The 24,580-nt window shown below is 43.4% G+C and overlaps 1 protein-coding gene across 1 annotated transcript in view; it reads left to right on the top strand.

The window, feature by feature from the left end:
• The window catches only part of GNG4 (G protein subunit gamma 4), a 58,561-nt gene extending 35,588 nt beyond the window's left edge, over positions 1–22,973 (top strand). The window contains exons 3-4 of the mRNA XM_012738273.2: positions 4,316–4,424; positions 19,321–22,973. Of these exons, the coding sequence (XP_012593727.1) occupies positions 4,326–4,424; positions 19,321–19,449 (228 nt within the window). The 5' untranslated portion in view covers positions 4,316–4,325 and the 3' untranslated portion in view covers positions 19,450–22,973. The remainder of the gene's footprint in view (positions 1–4,315; positions 4,425–19,320) is intronic.
• Positions 22,974–24,580: the final 1,607 nt, after the last annotated feature.

Genomic DNA, 24,580 nt, shown 5'->3' with positions numbered 1-24,580 from the left:
AATAGCAGAGATCATAAACAGATGGCAAACCATACCATGCTCATGGATTAGCAGAATCCATATTGTTAAAATGTCTACACTACCCAAAGTGATCTACAGATTCAATGTAATCTCTATTAAAATACTGACATCATTTCTTGAAGATCTAGAAAAAGTAATTCTACATTTTGTATGGAACCAGAGAAGACCCTGTACAGCAAAAGCAACCTTAAGCAAAAAGAACAAATTGGGAGGCATCTATTTACCAGACTTTAAACTATACAAGGCTATAGTAACAAAGGCGGCATGGTATTAGCACAAGAACAGAGACACAGACCAGTGGAACAAGACTGAGAACCCAGATATAAAACCATCCTCATATAGCCATCTGATCTTTGACAAAGCAGAGAAAAACATACACTGGGGAAAAGAATCCCTATTCGATAAATTGTGCTGGGAAAATTGGATAGCCACATGTAGGAGACTGAAACAGGATCTACACCTCTCACAAAAATCAACTTGCAATGGATCATAGACTTAAACCTAAGGCATGAAACCATAAGAATTCTAGAACAAATATGAACAGCAAGCAGGTTGATTTGAGTCTTGGTTTAACAGTTCCCCCTGGTTAACAACGCTACTATCCACCCTACTAGGCCCACTCATTATGCTAATCTTAGTCCTTACTTTCGGGACATGTGTAATTAATAGACTAGTAGCGTTTGTAAAAGAACGGATAAACACTGTCCAGCTACTAGTACTACAACAACAGCAGCAGCTGTGGTCAAGTGCTATAGAACTAGAGCACCTAAGAGACCTTGAGGATGAGCAAGAGTGCTCCTCTGCTACCTAGAGAAAGGGGGGAATGTAGGGCAGAGGAAGGGCAGAAGAATTTGCAGGACAGAGGAAGGGCAGAGGAATTTTTCCAATTGTCGGGAATTTACTTGGGTGGGGCAATGAGCTAACTGCAAACCTTTGCTTCTGGTCATTGGTTGCTTGCTACACCGCTGTATGGGGAATTATGGGATGAGGTCATTGAAGCACGGGCGACTGGCCCATCAGGCAATAGAGGGCAACCAACCCGCCAATTATTTCAAAAGGCAATAGTGGGCAACCAATCATTTTAAAGGTCAACGCATGATCCATGCATAGTCAGCTTGTGCGCAGCTTGTGCACCATGGGGATAAAAGGCATGCCGTTGTTCCGGTCGGGGTCCTTGCCTGCCAGAGTGGCCACTGCGTTGGTGCTCTGGGGCTTGGACCCTGGCTAGCCAGAAAATAAACCTCCTCTTGTGTGATTGCAAAAAAAAAAAAGAATTCTAGAACAAAATGTTGGGAAGACTCCTCTAAATATCAGCCTAGGCAAAGAATTTATAAAGAAGACCCCAAAGGCAATCACAGCAACAACAAAAATAAATAAATAAATTGGACCTAATCAAATTAAAAAGCTTCTGCACAAGCCAAGGAAACTATCACAAGAGCAAACAGACAGCCTACAGAATGGAAGAAAATATTCGCATGTTACACATCTGATAAAGGGCTGATAACTAGAATCTATATAGAACTTAGGAAAATCAGCAAGAAAAAATCAAACAACTCTATCAAAAAGTGGGCAAAGGACATGAACAGAAACTTCTCAAAAGAAGATTTGAAAAGTTTGACCAACAAACATATGAAAAAATGCTCAACATCTCTAATCATCAGGGAAATAAAAATCAAAACTGCAGTGAGATATCACTTATCTCCAGTGAGAATTGTCTTTATCAAAATCCCAAAACAATAAATGCTGGCATGGATGCAGAGAGATAGGAATACTCATACTCTGCTGGTGAGACTGCAAACTAGTGCAACCTCTGTGGAAAATAATATGGAGATACCTCAAAGAAATACAAGTAGAACTACCATTTGATCCAGCAATCCCATTACTGGGCATATACCCAAAAGAACAAAAGACACTCTATAAAAAAGACATCTGAACTAGAATGTTTATAGAAGCACAATTCACAACTGCAAAAATGTAGGAACAACCCAAGTGCTCATCAATATGTGAGTGGATTAATAAAAATGTTATATGTGTGTACCATGGAGTACTTAGCCACAAAAAACAATGGTGATATAGCACCTCTTGTATTACCCTGGACAGAGCTGGAGCCCATTCTACTAAGTGAAGTATCCCAAGAATGGAAAAACAAGCACCACATGTACTCACCAGCAAATTGGTTTTAACTGATCAACACGTAAGTGCAGATATAGTAATAACATTCATCAGGTGTAGGGCAGATGGGAGAGGGGAGGGAGGACCGATATATACACACCTAACGGTGCGGTGTGCACTGTCTGGAGGATGGACATGTTTGAAGCTCTGGTTTGGATGGTGCAAAAGCAATGTATGTAACCTAAACATTTGTACCCCCGTAATATGCTGAAATAAAATATTAAGGCCAGGCATGGTGGCTCACGCCCGTAATCCTAGCATTCTGGGAGGCCGAGGTGGGCGGATTGCTCGAGGTCAGGAGTTCGAAACCAGCCTGAGCAAGAGCGAGACCCTGTCTCTACTATAAACAGAAAGAAATTAATTGACCAACTAATATATATAGAAAAAATTAGCCGGGCATGGTGGTGCATGCCTGTAGTCCCAGCTACTCGTGAGGCTGAGGCAGGAGGATTGCTTGAGCTCAGGAGTTTGAGGTTGCTGTGAGCTAGGCTGACTCCACGGCACTCATTGTAGCTTGCACAACAAAGTGAGACTCTGTCTGAAAAAAAAAAAATATATATATATATATATATTAAATAAAAAGAAATTTAACTTGAAGAAACACCCATAATAATATGAAAATACATGAATGTCTATAAATCTATTAATCGAAAAAACCATGCTATAGCCACACAATGGAGCTATAGCTGCGAATGTACTATGTAGCTGTAAAAAAGAATGAGTATGATCTTTTTTACATATTAGTGATCTTTTTTACATATTAGTGAACTAATTTCCAGAATATATTGTTAAGTGCAAAAGCAAAGTTCAAAAGTGCCGCACACACACACATATAATGTTATCTTTTTGTGTAAGGAAGAAGCAGAAATGCAAAAATATACATGTAACTGATTTTTATAAAAAACATACTCAAGAAATTAATAAAATAAAGTACAACAATCATTAGGTGGGGAGAAACTAAAACTGAAATGAAGTACAAACAGAAACAAACCGAGAAAAGATCCCAGCCAACACTTCCTCACACCTCACCCTGCACTGTTGAGAGTCACTGTCGCTTGTGTTTCTGCTCACAGTGACTAGTCCTGGCTCTGAGACTTTAGTTATTAGAGCAGTTTCTCGTTCGATGGGGCAACTGTGCTCTACAGCATAAGCTTTCTGTGACATAGGTGGCATTACAGTGGTCTTTTCTTAGTCAAGTGGCATCATTATGTTTTGGGTCAGGGGAGAGTTTCTTTCTCTTTCTAGAAAAGTAAATCTAAGCTTGGGATGAGGGGTGTGTGTGTGTTATATTGTTGAAAAACCAAACTCCCAACCTAAAGTTGGTAAACTTTTTGGAAGTACAGCAACTTAAAATAAGTAATAAAGCAATTGTATTCATCGGAGCTGTAGATTGCTAGGAGAGGCTTTTGGAAACAGTGAGAAGGATGCTCAGCCAGGGTTTAAAGCAGAGATCCTCAAACTTTTTAAACAGGGGGCCAGTTCACTGTCCCTCAGACTGTTGGAGGGCCAGACTATAGTTTAAAAAAAAAAAAACTATGAACAAATTCCTATGCACACTGCATGTATCTTATTTTGAAGTAAAAAAACAGACAGGCAAAAACACGCGCATGTGGCCCGCGGGCCGTAGTTTGAGGACGCCTGCAAAAGCTTTGAGTTCGGGCTCTGGATGCATAAGTGTTGGCTGTGGAACCTTTGGCTGTTGGCTGGATTGCTCTGATTTTTGCACTTTCTTCATTTACAAAACAAAATGTAAAACTGTCCTGTCAACTTTATGGGCTGCTAGAGGAACAAACAAGCAAGCATGGGTGAAAATGATTGATTACCTTACAAATATCCAGGTGTGCCTTGTGGTGGCAGCGGTAGTGGTACAGAACTCACTCCAGGACCATCTGTTCTCACTCTTCCCAGGACTGAGAAAAGCATATGTCTCCCTTGCTCCCCTCACTCTAGTAAAGTGTGCCCTTCTCTTGTCCCACGAGAATTTTCTACCGAATGCTCCCAGACGCTCCCCGGCTTGCAGGGAGCAGCTGTGGGAGGCGGGAGATGGGGAAAGGTCGGGCAGGGTCCTGCCTCACCCTTGGAAAAGCAGCACTTCTAACCCTTTGACTTTGGTTGCTCCCAGGGGCAGCAGAATGAAAGAAGGCATGTCCAACAACAGCACCACGAGCATCTCCCAAGCCCGGAAAGCTGTGGAGCAGCTAAAGATGGAAGCCTGCATGGACAGGGTGAAGGTAAGCGTGCCTCCCCCTCTGCCCAGAACTCAGCTCAAAATTTTCCTCCGGTTTCCGAAGCAGCCTGGTGAGAGTTAATACGTCACCCGCCAGAGCATCCAGCCAACCTTAGCTGTAACATTTACAAATGAATGTTTGCTTCTGAGTTCTGAGTGTGCCCGAGGATTCGAATGATGCAAAATACACAGTGTGCATGAATTCCGTAAGGAGTTGCCAAAAATAGACTCATAATTCATCTTGGCTCTCTTTTAGCTCCGTTGTCATGCCAATAAGCAAGAAAGAGAGTTTAACAATGAGATCAATCACTGTTTTTCTGCCCGATACAGTGACTTTGAGGCTAGACAACATCGGATATTTTGACAGGGTTCCTGTCGGGGGAGAAGCACTGAACCGTGCCTGTGTTTGTCAAATATTCCCTGGGGGAAAGTGAAGAAAGGTGCCAGCCAGCTCCCACTGTGCTCATTTGGCTGCTAAGTGCAGGTCTCTTCATGCTGGGAAGGCTGAAGCAAGATGAAGCCTCCTATTCTCCAGGTGCCACTTAGAGGTGAGCAGGAAGTCTGGCAAAACAGGTGGCTCTGAAATACATTTGGAGCATATTCTTGCACACACTGATACCAACTACAAATCAGATATCAGGCCTTAGTCTCTAGGCTGGAGGAGGATTCAAGGTTAGCATGCAGAAAACAATTCTAAAACAGGGTGAGCCTCAGTAGTGTAGAAAAATATTGAAGAATGAGTGCAGTGGTCCAGCGGTGCAAAGACAGAAGGAACAACTGCTGGGAGGGTGTGGGCTGTGGTGGAAGCATCCCTGCACACCCCCTGTGCGCTAGCACGGTCCTGGGACAGGGCCATGGATGGGACAGTCTCCACCCTCTTGCTCAGAGAACAATTCTTGCAGTTGGGAGCTGTGGTTGCTCCTGAACTGGTACCAGAGCAGGATTTCCGCCACTGTGAGCGAGTCGTGGCCAGTGTCCGGCAGCTGGACTTGCTGGAAGCGCTGCAGGTCATGCTGGGAAGACAGTTTGGGGCAGCTCTGGTGGGGACAGTGCTGTGCACACAGGTGAGGATCATAGAAACTATTGGGCGTGAAGCCGAAGCCATGAGGGGACAGGTGTCCGAGGTGAACCACTCTGGCAGCAATAGATTGAGTTGCCAGAGGTGAGAAAGTTGAAGCTCTGAGTGTTCAGGAGAGGCAAGAGGGACAGAAATTGGGTGTCGTGTGAAGCAGAGAGCAAAGGTGGGATTAGAGAGGCAAACACACCAAAAAATCAGCAGAACTTGGTGAACAAACATGGGAGACGCTAGGAAGAGAGAAGGTGGAATCAACTGGCTTTGGCTATAGGACAGTTCTTTGCCCAGAAGTTCTACTTTGGCAAGGAAGATAAATTCTGCAAAAAGAGATCCTCACCTCCCACAAACACCACTGGGGTTCATCCATGTTTTCTCAAATGACAGAATTTTCTTCTTTTTAAAGACTGAATAGTATTGTGCATATATATATATATACCACATTTTCTGTATTTATTCATCTGTTGATGGACACTTGCATTGATTCCATATCTTGGTGCTGCAGTCAACATAGGAGTATGGATATTTCTTTCACATACTGATTTTATTTCCTTTAGATATATACCCAGAATCGGAATTGCTGGATTATATGATGGTTCTGTTTTTTGATTTTGGGGAAACCTCCATATTGTTTTCCAAAATGACTGTAGAAATTTACATTCCCACCAACGGTGTACCAGGGTTCCCTTTTCTCCATATCCTTGGCAATACTTGTTTCTTTTGTCTTTTTGATGATTGCCATCCTAATGTTACCAGCCTCTGAGTGGAGGTTTTTCCAAGTTCTCCGTATTTGTGTGGAAAAGAAGTTCAGGACGCACCACGTAAACCAAGCAAGTGAGAGCTTTATTGAAAGCAAAAGTACACACTCAGGGATGAGTGTGGGCAGGCTCGGAAAGAGCAGCTGCACTGAGAGGAAGTGGTTTTATGTCTTTTGTAGTCTTACTAATTGAGGGAAGGAATGTTCAAGTCCAGGATTTGGCATTTACTAAGAATTTAGGTAATAATTCCTAGAATGGGGTTCCCTCCCATTTTCATACTTTATATGGTTGTTTTGGGAACTGTCATGGTGATTCAAGGGCAGAGAAAGTTTGACATCACAATGTAAATAAATGATATTGTAATTAGCCAAAGTTCCCCTAAGGTGGCACAGACAGCTGACAAGCAAAACTTCTTGCCTGTGGTATCAGCCCTTCTAGTTAGCTTCTGTTTAAGAGTTGTTTCACACCTGATCTTTAAGCCCCTGCACCTGGTCTCAGCCCTGTCTCCTGATCTCTTACTCTAACACTAACAGGTGGGAGGTGATGTCTCCATGTGGTTCTTAATTTGCATTTCCCTGTTGATGTAGTGAGGTCTGCTTTTTTGGTAATAGTCATCCTAATGGGTAGGAAGCTCACACATGGTTTTAAGCCCTAGACATCCCTTGCTTCAAGGCACAGTGTGGCTTTGGGGAAAGATCTATTTGATGCAGTGCTTGGCAAGAGAAGGTGTGTGTTGATATCAATTAACCAGACTACAAGAACACAATGTGGAAAGAAAAGGAGCCATCAAAGACACCCCAGGAAGACCTTGTCAAGGCCTTGGGGGGAGAAAGAGGAAGAGAGTCACCAGGAAGAGGCAGGGGTCTTTCTCAGGTGGGTGCAAGATCACTGCAAGAGAAGAGGAAGGAAAGGGGGAGCCTGGACAGGAGGTAACAGAGGGAAGCCCCATGGAATGAGGAAAGGAGCAGTTTGTGGAACTCACACAGACTGTGCTGGGAATGTCAGATCTAGAGAAAGCAAAGAAGGATTTTCCAAGGAGGGAAAAAGGACAGGCCCATGCTGATGGCATGGGGAGAATGCAGAGAAGGTGAAGGTACCAGAGAGGGGAGCATGAGCTGGAAGGGACACAGCTGGTTGCTCCACAGGAGAAACCATGGCAACTGTGAGGCCCCTGAGCTGGCTGCCAGGTGGGAACCCAGTGAGGACAGTCTGGGCAAAGGTGGGTGTCGGCATGAGACCCAAAAGGCAGCCCCCCAGCTGGCGTGCTGTGTAGCCAACTGCAGAGCCCACCACCGGGCTTTGTGGTTTATTGTGCTTGAAAGAGTGTCCAAGCAGGAAGGAAGGAAAGGATGGCTTTTTGCCACTCAGGAGAACAACAGGGAGACCTGTCAGCAGGGAGAGAAGGGGGAAAAATAATTACATTAAGCAGTTGTTTGGGTTGCCAAGGTAAGAAAAGGTAACAGTGCAAACTCAGAGGTTTAGGGAGCTCATGGAGGAAAAATATAACTGAAGTGTCCACTATCATCTTGATGTCCTGTTTGTTCCCTGAAAACATCATTTGTACAAAAGCACTAGTACAAATGTAGACTTTTTTTTTTTTTTTTGGTAAGGGTTGTAGACAAAGGCTTTACACCTCCTAGCCCATAGCAAGACCTCAAACCCATGCACACTGTGGTTCCGTATGATCCAGCAATCCCACTGCTGGGTGTATATCCAAAAGAAAGGAAATCAATATATCAAAGAGATATCTGCACCCCCCTGTTTATTGCAGCACTATTCACAATAGCCAAAATATGGACTCAACCTAAGTTCCCATCAACAGATGAATGGATAAAGAAAATGTGGTATATAAACACAATGGTATATTATTCAGCCATTAAAAAGAATGAAATTCTGCTATTTGCAGCAACATGGATGGAACTGGAGGCCATTGTGTTAAGTGAAATAAGCCAGGCACAGAAAGACAAATATCGCCTGATCTCACTGATATGTGGGAGCTAAAAAGTGGATCTAATGAAGACAGAATAGATTGGTGGTTACCTAGCCAGGAAGGGAGGGAGGAGGGGGGAGGAAAAAAAGAGAGGAACAAAGAGAATATAAATGTATTTATTACTACTCAACTGTATACCTGAAAATGATAAAGATGGTCAATTATATATGTATTTTTTACCTCAATAAAAAAATAGTTTTAAAGAGCCCATTAAGTATGTGAAGAAGCAATTACTTAAGACAAGTATAGCTCACTTTTATTGTATTCTTTTTTCTTTTTTTTAATTGATAGTAATTTTACATATTCATGGATACATAATGACATTTCAATATATATAATGCATAATGATCAGATCAGGGTGATTAACATATTCATCACCTCAAACATTTATCATTTCTTTGTGTTGAGAATATTCAATGTCCTCCTTCTAGTTATTTGAAACTGCATATTATTGTCAACTATCATCATCCTTTTTATTACATTGTTAATATATGTCAGGTGCTTGAATTTTCAAACCAGCCCTGAAATATTGGTGCTACTAGTACCCCATTTCACAGCCAAGAAAACTGAAGCCCAGAGTTTTCATATGATAAAGTAAGGATACAAATCTAGAACCTCGGGTATTGTCACTAAACCACAGTGCCCCACCTGCAAAGGAGATAGTGTCTGGACAACATTTCTTAACAGTTCATAAGATGCCAGCCTAAAGAGAAACACTCTCAGCAATGAATTCTCTACCCAGCAAAGTGGCCATTTATGTCCACAGTGACATAAATATATTCTCAATTATGCAGAAATGTAAATATAATGCAAATATGTGCTGCTTTTCTTTAGCAAAATTATTTCATTTAATTCAACTGAATTTCACTGGCCAGGCGCAGTGGCTCACGCCTGTAATCCTAGCTCTCTGGGAGGCCGAGGCAGGCGGATTGCTCGAGGTCAGGAGTTCGAAACCAGCCTGAGCAAGAGCGAGACCCTGTCTCTACTATAAATAGAAAGAAATTAATTGGCCAACTAATATATATAGAAAATATTAGAAAATATTTATTAGAAATAAATATTAGAAAATAATTAGAATATAATAGAAAATAGAAAATATATATAGAACAAATTAGATGGGCATGGTGGTGCATGCCTGTAGTCCCAGCTACTCGGGAGGCTGAGGCAGAAGGATTGCTTGAGCCCAGGAGTTTGAGGTTGCTGTGAGCTAGTCTGATGCCATGGCACTTACTCTAGCCTGGGCAACAAAGCGAGACTCTGTCTCAAAAAAAAAAACTGAATTTCACTAAAGAAGATACAGATGTGCATAATCATGTTAATTTATACATGATAATATACATTAAGACCATAAGAAAGCTTCTAGGGAAACTCTCATTCAGTCAAAATTTCTTCCCAGGCAAGGGCTGAGGGTCTTCCTGTTCACTGCTGGGTCCACCTGCTATCTGGATCATAGGAGGCATTGGTCAAAGTGAAGGATGGATTTGATCTACTTTGACCAGCTATCACCTATTTTGATGCAGGTCCCAAATCAATATCATAGATGCAGAGTCAGGTGAGACAGCCTCTGCATCGCCCATGAATATACCCAAAGGAATTGAGAGTAGGGTTTTGAAGAGAGACTTGTACATACACGTTGCTAGCAGCTTATTTGCAATAGCCAAGGCATGGAAGCTACCTGAATGTCCATAGATAGATGAATGGATAAAGAAAACATGGTATACACCTAAAATAGAATATTATTCAGCCTTTAAAAGGAAGGAAATCCTGATATGTTACAACATGAGTGAAGCTCGACATGATGCAAAGAAACATAAGCCAGCCAAAAAAGACAAAATACTGTATTCTACCTATATGAGGTACCTAACGTAGTCAAATTCATAGAAACAGAAAGTAGAATGCTGGTCACCAGGGGCTGGGAGGAGGGAGAAGGGGGAGTTGTTTAATGGGTATAGAGTTTCCACTTTGCAAGATGAAAAAGTTGTGGAGAGGAATGACGGTGATGGTTGCAAAAGAATGTGAATATACTTAATAGTAAAGTAGTGTATGCTTAAAAATGGTTAAGATGATAAATTTTATGTTATGTGTATTTTATAGAAAGACACACATTTGTATATACATGTACATATATTTGTATAAACATATAGTTCTACCATTTAAAAAAATTTTTTTAATCTTTCAACTCAAAATTTTCTCCAAATCCAGCTTCAAGCACTGTAGAGCCTTTGGGGCCAACAAGTTTTGGTGCCATTGGATCTACTGTGCTAGAGGAGTTCATGTCCATCAAAACAACAGAAGCAATACCAAATTTATCTGTCTTAACAGTAAGTGTAGATTCTTATTTAATTTTTTAAAAGAATATATTTTGCATTAGACATACACCTAAAATAAAGTGACTCAGGCTGAAAGTAAAAGGATGGGCAACGGGCATCTACCCAAAAGATGGGTAGACAATGACACTCTACAAAAAAGACACCTGCACTCAAATGTTTATAGCAGCACAATTCATAATTGCAAGGCTGTGGAAACACCCCAAGTGCCCATCAATCCAAGAATGGATTAATAAAATGTGGTATATGTATACCATGGAGTACTATTCAGCTCTAAGAAACAACGGTGATATAGCACATCTTATATTTTCCTGGTTAGAGCTGGAACCCATACTACTAAGTGAAGTATCCCAAGAATGGAAAAACAAGCACCACATATACTCACCAGCAAACTGGTATTAACTGAGCAGCACCTAAGTGGACACATAGGTACTAAAGTAATAGGGTATTGGGCAGGGGGGAGGGGGGGTATATACATACATAATGAGTGAGATGTGCACCATCTGGGGGATGGTCATGCTGGAGACTCAGACTTGTGGGAGGAGGGGGAGAAAGGGCATTTATTGAAACCTTAAAATCTGTACCCCCATAATATGCCGAAATAAAAAATAAATTAAAAAAACCAACCAAACAAAAAAACACAGTAAGAGGTGATTTCCTCATTCCTAAAGATCTCGAGCTGCTCTGTTTATTACATGGGAACATTATCATGCAAATGAAACCTAGTACAATTTCAAATTAATGAGGAGAACCAGTGGCATTCTAGAAAGGGAAAAGAAAGTTAGTAAACTTGGTAGTGATCAGTTAAGCTGGTAACGAAATGGTAAATAAACTTGGCAGAAGCAGAAAAAAAAGGATGGGCAAAAATATTCCAGCTATGTACAATATATGAGGAAAACCACAAAACTCTGATGAAAGAAATCAAAATATAAATAAATAGAGAGATATTCCATGTTCATGGATAGGAAGACTCAATATTGTTAAGATGTCAGTTCTTCCCAACTTGATCTATAGATTCAAAGTAATCCTAATCAAAATCCCAGCAAGTTTTCTTATGGATATTAACCAAATAATTTTAATATTTATATGAAAAAGCAAAAGACCTAGAATAGCCAATAAAATATTGAAGAAGAACAAAGTTGGAAGACTGACATTACCCAACTCTAAGACTTACTACAAAGCTACAGTAATTAGGATGGTGTGGTGCTGATAAAAGACTAGACATGTAGATCAGTGGCACAGAATAGAGAGCCAGAAATAGACCCACATAAATATAGTCAACTAATCTTTGACAATGGAGCAAAAACAATATGATGGAATAAAGACAATCTTCAACAACTACCACTGGAACAACTGGACATCCACATGCCATAGAATGAATCTAGACACAGACCTTTCACATTTCACAAAAATTAACTCAAAATGAATCAGACATAAAACACAAAACTATTAAATATAGAACTTCTAGAAGATAACATAGGAGAACATCTAGGTGATCTTGGGTTTGGCAATGACTACTTAGATAGAACAGCAAAAGTACAATCAAGGAAAGAAAAAAAAATTGACAGACTAGACTTCATATAAATTAAAAACTTTAGCAAAAAAAACTGTTAAGGAAATGAAAAGACAAGCCACAGACTGGGAGAAAATCTTTGCAAAACATATGTCTGATAAAAGACCCGTGTCCAAAATATACAAAGAACTCTTAAAACACAATAATGAGAAAACAAACAACTGCATTAAAAAATGAGCAAAAGATACCTCACCAAAGATGATATACAAATGATAAATAAGCACATGAAAATACATTCAACATCTTATGTCACTGGAGAATTGCAAATTAAAATGATGAGATACCACTACACACCTATTAGTATGGCTAAAATCCAAAAAAAAACAAACCCTGACAATATCAAGGAAAGGTGATTAGAATGAGCAAGTCTAGAACTGAAATCAAATGAAAGGAGAAAAGTCTTTGTATTAAATCAAAGAATAGAACATGAGTAGTAGAACAAGAAGATGAAAGGTGCATTTGAAAAAGAAAAGGAACTCTTCTATTCACGGGGGTGTTCTAGTCAGGGGAGTTGTGAGCATCAAATGCCCTGAAAATTTCTGAGAAACTTCCTCACGTCTATTTCTCAAATATCCTTCCTGTCCTACCAGAAAGCAGCCAAATGAGTTATGAAATAATAAGCCCCTCTATGTACATCTTAGTTGGTTTGTGCATCTATAACATAATACGCAGACTGGGGAATTTATGATGAACAGAAATTTATCAGCTCACAGTTCTAGAGGCTGGGAAATCCAAGATCGAAGGGCTGCATCTGGCGAGAGCCTTCTTGCCGTGTCACCCCATGGCACAAAGCAAAAGGACAAGGAGGGGGCGAGAGAAAGGCAAAAGGGGCTGAACTCACCCTTTTATAAAGAGCCCACTCCCATGATCATGGCAATAATCTATTTATGAGGGCACAGGACTCAAGATCTAGTCACCTTTCATCAGGCCTCACCTGCTAACACTGTTGCATTGGTGTCAACTTTCCAATTTGTGCTTTTGGGGGGACACTTTCCAACCTTAGCAATATATAATGACATCCATTAGATCATTCAGCTACAAACTAGCTGGTGTTGTTATTCCCATTTGCAGGAATGAAAGCATCTCGTCCAGGATGGTAAACTTGCAAAATGACTAAATTATGGCTTTATTTGTGGAACATTGGGAAATATCAAAACTGAGAGCCAGAGAGAAAGACAGGACATATCTGTTGAAAGAGTTTGGTTAAGTCAAGGTCCAGGGTGGGTCTGGGTCAATCATATTCTAAACAAGCCAAGGGAGGGCTTTGCTGTTCCTGTGCTGAAGGCCATATAAGAACAACCCTTACTTAGATTAACTTGGTGACATTAAAACTCTTTGAAGCATCTTAGATTTACTTCCCAAAGTTCAATCAAATTTTGATCTAAAAAAAAATAAAACCTTGTGCTGTTGCTAGCAAACAGTGTCTGATTCACTAGTATGAACATTTGACTTCAGAATTCAGAGAGGGACTCTCTGTTGTACTGTACTTTTATTCACACAGATCTCCCACTCTTCCCCTCTCTGGATTCCACCTTCGGGTATAATCTTCTCCACTCTTAAATCGACGTTATCTGTGGCCTAGGACCCACCCCTTGGGCAGAAGCCTCTCCCCACACAGGCCATATATCCACAATTGGGAATTTCCTATATTGATCTGGAACAGTACAAATTGGTTACTGGGATCCACTGAAAGCCATAACATGGCAGTATCTAGAGATTGCCCTTAGGAGCTGATGTGTTTGGTTTCAAATACTTCCCAATGTTAGAAGAAAAAAAAAAAATCCCAAGGATTCACCCTGCAGTATTTGCTGAGAATTTAGAGATGAGGAATATGCCTATAATGCAGACAGGTTCCTGTTAGGGTTACCTATCATATTATGATTTCTATTGGAGCATGCCCCAAATTTGACCTTGTAAAAGATACCATTGCACCTGGCTGCAACCTGGCTGTGCTCTTGACTATAATCCTATTTTGTTTTCTTGGGGTAGAGAAAAGAACAGACAAAACCAACAAAGATGTTTTTAATTGATTCCAAGGAGTATTGTTAAATAGACAAGGATTGCTAAGAAATAAGTGTGGGTCTCTCTACTTTAGATGCAAAGGATAAATGCAGTGGGTGTCACAGCCAGCATAATAATTATGTCATCTGTCTTGTCATGGAATGTGACTATAGTAATTGCAACATTTTCACCCATCATTGAAGCTTGTAATTATAGTGCAACTAACAGGATCATGTGCTAACTTGGGCTGTTTTAATCACCTCTTTTACTGTGAAATGTAATGGTAAAATTCCACAGTTGTTCCCAGGCTACCCATTCTTTCAACATCTCTTATTTTGTAACTCAAACAGTTCAATACTAAGGAGGGCAGGCGGAGAGATGCTGTGGGCATTTTATTACAGCAGACTGGAGGGAAAGCCGACTTCAGGCTTGATGAAAAAGCATAAACAGTAAGAGAGTTTTCAATTTTCTACTAGAATAAAATTTTCTCTTTGAAAGCAAATTGTCTATTTTATGTTTCAAAGACAGCAGATGTTTTGTGGGATCTGGCACCAACTGCAACCCATATTTTATACATGTCGAAGGAAACCTACAACCATAAAAATCAGTCTCAGGCTGATTAGGAAAACCCCTCCAACTCAGTCCAAAGAGCCTGGATACTAAGCCATGTGTCAGTGTGTCACCTTTCATGGGAGGACTCGTTAAGGCAGTCATTACCTATATTTATCATTTCAGATCACATTGGGATAAACTTCAGATACTTTTGTTACGTAGGTTATACAGGACCTTGGACACTATGTGAAATGAGGGGGCTGATTAAGGAGGGAAATTCCCTTGATTGTTTTGCTGCGAAATGATTTACACTCTGTTAGACACAGCTGCACAAATAAACCATCCTTTACAGTGCCACATTTCTGTAATCCTGCGTGAGCCAGGACATTAATATTGCATGGAACCAGCCCAGATCCACACATTTGGTCTTAAACTGGACAGTGATTGCTCAGCACGAATCCTGTCTTCCTCACATATGCATTGCCACGGTGCAGGTGCACAGGCAGACTCAGCAAGCCAGAGGAGTACAGTTACAACTGAGCAAACGCGACTGTGGCCTTAAAACAACAAAAGGAGGCAATCTAAGAACAAAATTTCAGGAAATTTTCTTGAAAGAAAAATTGTGGCATCAAGTACAGTGTCCTGGATTAGACCTGCTTAGGGCTGGCACAGCCGGACTTGAAAAGCATAATTGCTGGGCTGCTGTGGCACTAGACTGTACGGGAAGAAGATACCCTGCAGTAGAGGGGACGTGGGCCCAGCCCGATCTCTCCTCCACCGGACCGTCCCTCAAAGCCCCAACCTTTTTCCAGACCCTTCTTCTGATGTCATGGTCCTAATGTACCGGTTGACAAAGCAGGTGCCCCAGGAGGCGCCCCCTTGAGGGTGCTTTCAGAGAATTAAATGAGTCCAATCCACCCACGAGGGATGTTGACAACCACCTGCACAAGTCAACTGATCAAGGGGAGGCAGCTGTCGCGATAATTCAGCACGCTAGCTGCTGACTGGTTGGAGTGTATGCGTGGGTAGAAGCGGATTAATGGGCCACAGCTGAGAGGCAGGAGAGTCTTGACAGCCACAGGGGCAGTGCCTATCCCAGCGCTTCTCAGGTCTGGAGAAGAGGCAGTGAGTACACCCTGAGGACACTTACTGTCCCTAGATTAAATGAAATGACCTAAGAAACTTCAGGTGCAAGATGCTTCTTCTGGTCATGTGAGTTCCTAGGTAGTTGGTCTACAAGGGTCTACAAGTTGGTCTACAAGTCCTCTTGTGTGCTGAACAGGCAGATGAGAACATTCCAGTCCATTTGAGAATCACAGTGCTCATACCAGTTAATAAGACAGCTGCTGTAGCATAGTGGCTGGGTGTAGACTCTGTATGGGGTATGGATTCTGTATAGAGTGTAGATTCTGTATAGATTCTATATGGGGTACAGATTCTGTATAGATTCTGTATAGATTCTATATAGAATATAGACTCTGTATAGATTCTCTATAGAGCGAAGATTCTATATAGATTCTCTATGCAGTATAGATTCTACACAGAGTCTATATATAAAATATAGATTGTGTATAGAGTGAAGAGTCTATATGGATTTTGTATAGAATATAGAGTCTGTATAGATTCTCTATAAAGTGTAGATTCTCTGTGGAGTATAGATTCTACACAGAGTCTATATAGAATATAGATTCTGTATAGAGTATAGATTTTGTATAGTATGGACTACTTAGATTCAAATTCTGGCTTCCTGTCTTAGTGGATGTGTGACCTTCTTACTTTTGTGCCTCAGTTTCCTCATCTGTAAAGTGGCCTTAAGAATATTACTTATCATGAATACTTGAAAATTGCTAAGAGAGTAGATTTTACATGTTTTCACCACAAAAAAATAAGTATGTGAGGTAATGGATGTGTTAATTAGCTCAATTTCGCCATTCCACAATGTAGACATTTATGAAAACAGCACATTGTACACCATAACTATATTCAATTTTTATTTTATTCAATTATAAATAAACAAATAAGAATAGTACTTACCAGAAGAATTGAATGAAGTCATACATCTGATGTATTTAGTACAGTGCCTGGCACATGATAAGCCCTCAATAAATGTTAGCTACTGTTTTTGTTATGGTTTTGTACAGCCATCTCCTGAACTTACTTAATCTCTCTGCCACAAAAGATGCCAGAAAGTTGTGTTTCTGGGCCCAGAAGGCCAAGGTCTGCCCTCTGGAGAAAGGGGCAGGTGTACCAAGGTGAGTGCCACCAGGAGGGAGTGGACATATCGTCAGTCTCCGTGCCTCTTGTCATAGATGCGCAGTAGTGCACAACTGTTCTTTTGTGACATTTCTTTTGTGACATTTCTTTTGTGACATTTCTTTTGTGCCGATTATTATGGTAACTTCATCCTTGTCGAGTCTTCTCGATTAGATCTTCTAGAGGGCAGAAGTCTTGTCTTGTTCTTTCCCCTGCATCCTCTCAATTAGCTAACAAGGAGATACTCAGTAAATATTTCCTGAATGAGGTAATAAGGTTTATAGAGAATTCAGAATAAACTGGAGCATGTCCAAAGGAAAAAAAAAAAAAGAAGTAACTGAGAAAGTAAAAACTAGAAAGCTGATAGTCAGGCAAAGACATCCTGAGATGAAGCTCCTGGAAGAGCTCACTGAAGTCAGGGCCCGGGACCCGGCAGATCCAGGAGGACGGTGGCGCTTAGAGGAGGAAGGCGGTGGTTCCAACACTTCAGCCCTTTGTGTGCGCTGGCCTGAGCAGCAGCGAAGGCCACTTCACTTCCCAGGTGCTGTCAGAGGCTGTCCTAACACGGTGGCCACAGGGACACCTAGCAGCCTCTGCACCACTGGACGTGGTGAGAAGCCAGGAGAGGAGACAAAGAAGGTCATAACTAAGGCAGTTCAGAAGGTGGCAGTAAGCACGCCGTATGCAGGGCTCAGTCCTCCAACCCAGCACCCACGCGCTACAGCGCTCACTGTGTGATTCCAGTTCTCCGTGTGTCCTCACAGCTCTGTGGGCCTAGGAGTCCGCTTCCTGCTCTTGTGCTCTGGCCCCTTGTGGTGGCTTCACAGGTCCCTTGCAGGCTTGGTTTTCCCCTGGGCCTCCACCAACCTGGGAACTAACTACATGGCTGTCCTGTAGACCACCGCACACTTCAAACACTCCCAGTCAACTCAACGTACGTTTAGTTAGAATCTAAAATACTGAACGTGGTGCTATAGATGTAGACTCATAGACCATGTAAAGTAAAATGAATCTTGGAAAAATCTAACTGTCCTGAATTTTACAGATGAGGAAAGGGAACCTCAAGCTTAGGGATGGAGGCTAAACTAGAAGCCCGATGTCCACTGATTATCTCTTTCTGCATTCCACACTTCCAACAAGTGTAGGCTTTGTCAGGATCTAGATGGACTCATCACTCAACTTCAAGTTGACTTTATTTGAGGGGGAAAAAAAAACGCATTCTATATCTCTGCTGGAATTATTTCTAGCCATCGCTAAAGCACTTGGGTCGGGGCTGGAAATCAGAAGAACCACCTCTGTCAAATGTTGAAAGACGAGCCCATTTTTAAAACCCAAAAGGGAACGTGGGTGGCTTGTATGGTTGGAGGGTTTGAAACTTTTTTTTAATGCAGAAATATTTATTATTATTTTTTTTAATCATTTTAGCGTATTATGGGGGTACAAGTGTAAAAGTTACGTATACTGCCCATTCATTTGTGGAGTGTTTTTATCATTCTGGAGAAGATTTAGACATTGAATGTACTAAAAGGATTTCGTTTGACTGCTATGTACTTACTCCTGCCTGTAAGCCGCTAATAAGCACTTGCAGGCGGAACAGCCTAATTGGCAGGATGAGTTAATGCACAGGCCACTCATTTGCCAAGCGCATGACACAGACCACGAGTGAAATGAGCTGGTAACTTCATCTCCTTCTCAGCGAATGCTTCTCGGCACCCCGCCCTCTCCCACCCAGCTCTTCCTCTGGACTTGAGCTTGCAGACCGCTCCACGCACGACTGCCATGCACCAGCAGGCTTAAGATAAGCCTGGAAGGAAGTGGAGGGGGGAAGAACTTTCTGGTCTGCAGGACAGTGGCCACCCCAAGTGAAAACATGTGTGCATATAAAACATGGCTAAATATATGTTCTGCCAAGAAGGATGAAGCATCTCTCTCTCTCTCGACTGTGAGAGTGGATTGCAGGAAAACAACTGATATTACTAATAAATATGATCACATTGGCTTGGCCAGGGGCTGCATTCTGCTTTATTCTTCCAGAAATGATTTAGAAGAGTCACTGTGAGGCCACTGGCCTGGAGCCTCTTCTCACCCAGTGGAGAGTCCCACGAGGTCATCTGGTCCTTCCTGCTGGACCTGAGTCCTCTCCAGATGCTGCCCTGCCAGCCTAGGGCGGCCACGCTGCCTTGGAGGCATGCTTCAAACCTGTCTCTTGGGTTTGCCCAAACTCCATCTCTCCGGCCTACACGTGGCCTTGTCATTGGCCGTGCACACAATATAGCCTGTCCTTGGGGTTGTCCCCTCTTTTCATGGGCATCTCTCCGCTGACCACACTGTGATGTGGCCTTTAACCAGGTGCCTGTGCTCTGTGTCCCCGCAGGTCTCCCAGGCAGCCGCGGACCTCCTGGCGTACTGTGAAGCCCACGTGCGGGAAGACCCTCTCATCATTCCAGTGCCTGCGTCAGAAAACCCCTTTCGAGAGAAGAAGTTCTTTTGTACCATTCTCTAACTCTGTTTGTGGTGAAAATGTCTCCTTTTCCATCCGTAAGAGTCCCCCGTAGAGACCATGCATGCTCTAAGCCCCAGGGAGCGCTACCCACACCCATCCCTGCACAACCCGTGGTGGCCGGGGCTTGTCCTGTTTCCTCATTTGTTTTCTTCGTGGCATTCGATTTCATTTTTTTCCTTTTCCTTTTCATGTCATTTTCATTATTGGCAAAGAAAATAGACATTTTTATAGCCAAATAACAAATATGCCATGTAAAAATAAGTATGGATGTAAGGGTTTAAAATTTTTAAGCATCAGTTCCCAAGCTTAAATGTATCACGTTAATACATTTCAGGGGATAACGTAGTGCAAAGAAAAACTGTACCCAAATATCCCCCATGTAATTCAGTATCAAACTAGAGCATGTTGACGAACTGAAATTTGCAGGTAAAGTTTCCATCGCCCTTCCTGGAGGAAACAGCTGTGGAAGTTTTCTCTTTCCTGCATTTCCCTCATCCTATTAAAAAGAGAACAACCCACAGGATTGGAATGGTTTTCAGAACACGTGTCTTCCCGGGGCCGTGTGACCCAGGTCCCTGTTGACCCCTTTGAAGTGGTCCTTCTAGAAACCCAGGTGTTGGGCAGACACTGTAGTAAACTTGGCCATGAACTTGGCCAAGAACTTGGCCATGAACTTGGCCATGAACGTGCACTGATGTGTATGTGTTACAGCCAGACCTGTGGGTGCCATCTCCCCTTTCCAAATGCCACTTCCTCCTGCTCCCTCCTCTTCTGGCTCTTGCTCAGTAGTCCTAACGTGGGCGGCATTCATAAGGGCCTGTTCTGGGCACAGCGCTGGTCCCTCCGGGGTTTTACCAGGGCAGCCCCTTCCCTGCAGGAGTGAGTTGTAGTGGCAGCAGCTTGCTGTGTGCCACCACCAATCTGAGCACCGATGTGTGTCGAGGTATTCAGTCCTCCAACGATAAATACCATTGGTGCATGTCTGTTTTTGAGCAAGGGGAGACTGAGGCGCAGAGAGATTATGTAGTTTGCCCAAGGTCACGGATAGTAAGCAGGGACACTGGGACTTGAGTGCAGGCAGTCTGACCCTCGAGTCTTCCCTGAACCCTTGAGCTATGCTACCTGTTTGCAGGTAGCGAGACCCACAAACAATCTTAACTGTACACTGTGATGCAAACATCTTTTTGTACTGACCCAAGGTCCACTCGTGGCACACTTCTCTTCCCACCTTCGCCAGGAGGAGGCCTATAGAGCCGGCTTCTGGCAGTTTCTGGAAGATGATATGTGAGGCCCCAGGGGGAGGCTAGACATCCATGAATTAGTTCTTGGATTGTCCGAGATCACCCTGCAGGCCATGCCTAAACCAAACTCATGCCACCCCCAGTGTAAGAAAAGGACAAACCATGGGAGCAGAGAGCTCTTTGTCTAAGTTTGTTCTATGCCATTTATCTGGAAATTGCCTCTCTCCCTGGTTCTGACAGCCTTGCTGTATGATATAGGGCAGGCCATTGTGTGCCTGAAATGTTCTAACCTACAAATTGTGGATAATGGCAATTACTCCTCCTGCCTCTCTGTCTGGGAGGAAAAAGCGAGATGCTACCTAGATGAAAGCTCTGATTATCATTTAAAACAAATAAATGTACTAACTGCCACCCTATAATATAGGGAAGAATGCGTGAGTTCAAAGATTCTACGGTTCAGTTGGACGAATAATATGAAATTGCCTGCAAAGAGGCGAATATAATTTCAGATCAATGAATGACTTGCCACCCTCATCAATGGCTTTAGCACATTTTCATTCCTTGCTTCTTTTGTTGAAACCCAGCCTTAGTTTCGTTAGAGCTCACCGATAAAGCCGGTGTTGTTAGGAAGCTGATGCTCAAACTATAGCAGAATTGTCTGCTGTATGTGATGCTAACACTTCAGATCCTTCTATCGTTTGGTTTATGGCCAGGATCTCTTTATTCCATGGTCCGCATCACCGTCATTAAGCGGATGAAACAAAGCACAATCCCTAAAAGCACATCAGAGAAGCCAAGGAGGTGGGGCAGCACACAGAGTGCCAAAATCAGGTCAAGAAAAAAAAAGGGCTTTGAGTCTCGCACCCAACTCTCTCTTTGTCTTTACTGTTCCTGTCCCTGCATGTTCAGCTTCCCCTTTGTTCTCTCTTTTCCCTTTTCTTCCTTACCCTCCCCTGTGAGGCACTTTCCTGTCCTTTTACTACACATGTCCCTTCCAAACCGGTGGCCTTTTTTGTGGGTCACCCTTCCTAAAAGGATTCCTGAGCACAGGTCACGCACACGGGCTTCAACGCGGGAGACACACACACGTGAATGAGCCCCCCTCCCCTTCTAACAACCAGTGGGAGGTGAGGGACATAAAGCCTGCTTGTGGGACAGAGTGTACCTGCAGTGGACAGTCCTCATGTTGTGTTTTCAGCTTGGCTGTCCAGCATCTGCCATCTCTTCCTCTAGTGGGGACACATAGGGGTACAAACTCAGTGGGGTGCAGTACCTGCCTCCCCCTGTGGAAGCTGAGGTAGGGAGGTAGTCCCCATCTCTCAGGCACACCCCCTTCTGGCCCTGTACCAGCCACGAGTGGTAGTGACCTGGGCTGGACCACTTGGACTCCCCTGCTTGGGGCTGTGAGCCCAGAGCAAGTGACATAGAAATGACAGATGCTGAGACTCGTTTCTTGGAAGCTGTGGTGGCCCGGGGGTGGCAGTTGCCTGGCAGGGGAGGTACCTAGGTAGGGCCAGCAGGCTGCAGGGATGGTGTGTCCACTGGTAACCACGTCCAGGGATGGCAGGGTCTGGGAAGACCATTCCTCCTCCGCTCCTTGGCCCCACAGAGCTCTCTCTGCCTTCACCCATCTTCCTACATCTCCCTTCTAGTTTTCTGTCCATTCTTTGAGCTGCCAAGCTCCGTCCAGTAAATTCCTTGTTCTTCCATGAAATAGCCTGCGTGGGATGTAAATACCATGTGACCTAACAATTCCACTCCTAGGTGTATACCCAACAGAGATGTGTACATATATTCATCAAAAGAACTGCCCTAGAATGTTCCTAGAAGCGCTATTCGTAATAACCCGGAACTGGAACGTGCCCACGTGTCCATGTTGCATGGGTGAATACATTGTGGTATAGTCCCCGTGGTGGAATCTACATAGCACTGAGAATGGATGATCTGCAGCTACACCCCATGTCGTGGTGTGTGTCTCACAAACCCAGTGTCAAGTGAGACGCGGCAAGAGCACACCTTATGATTCCATTTATATGAAGTACAAAACCCAGCAAAACTAATCTGTGCCATTGCAGGTAGGAATAGTAGTTACTCTTAAGGGGCTAGTTACCAGAAGGGTACATAAGGGGAAGCTTCTAGAATGTTCTGTCTCTTGATGTGGCTGCCAGGTACCTGGGTGTGTTCATTTGGTGAAAATTCTTAGAGCTGTATACGCTTTTGATGTGGGCACTTTTCTGTGTGTATGTTATACTTCAATAAAATGCTGATTTTTGTGGCTAACAATCAGGAATCCTACTGTTACTTTTTGTTTCTTTTTTGACACTTTGCTCAACTTTTTATTCCTCTTTAGATATCATTATTAACATTATATTAATGAGAACGACCATTCTTAGCAGGGTGTTTGAAGAGCATGTCTGAGAATATTTTGCAATCGACAGCTCTCTGTATGGGGAATGGGCGTCGGCGCTGAGCTGGTGGCTCCCCGTGAACAGCAAATGCACACGCCACGCTGCGGAATTTCTGTCTCTTTTTTTTTTTTTTTTTTTTGAGACAAAGTCTCACTCTGATGCCCGGGCTAGAGCGCCGTGGCGTCAGCAACCTTAGACTCCTGGGCTCAAGCGATCCTCCTGCCTCAGCCTTCCGAGTAGCTGGGATGACAGGCATGCACCACCATGCCTGGCTAGTTTTTTCTATATATTTTTAGTTGGCCAATTAATTTCTTTCTATTTTTAGTAGAGACGGGGTCTCACTCTTGCTCAGGCTGGTTTCGAACTCCTGATCTTGGGCAATCCGCCTGCCTCGGCCTCCCAGAGTGCTAGGATTACAGGATTCGAGCCTCCGCGCCTGAATTTCCGTCTTTTGGAAAACCAGGGAGGAATACTACTGGGACTTCCCACTTGATGACAGAGGTGACATGCTCTCCTGCCTTCTGACCGGCAGGACTGAGTGGAGGGGATGGCCGGCCACAAACCCCCATTATCAGACACCGCTCTGGGGGAAGGAGTGCAGCAGCTGCAGCACCCCAGGCCGCCCGGCCCTAGGAGCAGTGTCCTTCTGCTCTGCTCCCGCCCGCGGGAGCTCGGCCCTGCTTCCGAACCTCAGACTGTCCCTAAGGATGTCCCCGTGCTGCCTCCCTTGTTCTCAGCTACCACTCGGCCTCAGCCATTCTCCTGGCAGCTGTGACATGTTGAATTCCAGGGTGATCACAGAGTAGCTTCACGCTGGGGCCTATGACATGAGTCAGAAGGTCTTACCTTTGATCCTGAGCTCCAGCCCCCTGGGACTCGACAATGAGTCCGAGAATCGTCAGCAGCCCCCCTCTGGGGGAGCCATGGGGCGGGGGGGGGGGGAACAAACCAAAGGTCAGAAGGAATTTTGTTCCAGTGACTGTTCAGATGTGAGACAAAAATAATACCAGCATCTTGATCTGGGAAGAATATGGGTTATGGCAGTAGATGAGACAGAATTTATTTACACTTCCGTTTCCTCAGCCCTTCGGGGTGGTGAGAAGACACCAGACCATGGGCCGTGTTTGTGGAGGGTCAGAAAGTTGCTCCCTACCTTGTCCCAACTGCCAGCCGCGTCTCCTGGGCCACACCCCGCTCTGCCGTCCCCAGGATGAGGGGCGCAGACCAGCAGCAGCCGAGGGTGAGCTGGGTGTCCGCGTGTGCATGGAGCAGTGACAACTCCCACTGGCCACAACCTGACATTCCATCCTGTTTGTTTCCAATAAAACCCACACTTGATTCTGTCTGAGCCGTAAATAATGTAATAACTTGTAAAGTTTTCAAGCCTATGTGTGGTCATTAACCACATGCTAGTTAGTGGTGGTGTAACCACTTCCTTCAAAGATTCCCTAGTGACATAGGGTGGCCTCCAGGGCCCTGCCT

Source organism: Microcebus murinus, chromosome 19, assembly GCF_040939455.1.
Source record: "Microcebus murinus isolate Inina chromosome 19, M.murinus_Inina_mat1.0, whole genome shotgun sequence".
Lineage (NCBI taxonomy): Eukaryota > Metazoa > Chordata > Mammalia > Primates > Cheirogaleidae > Microcebus > Microcebus murinus.
Note: the sequence above shows the minus strand (reverse complement) of the source record. Positions and strands in the feature narration are given on the sequence as shown.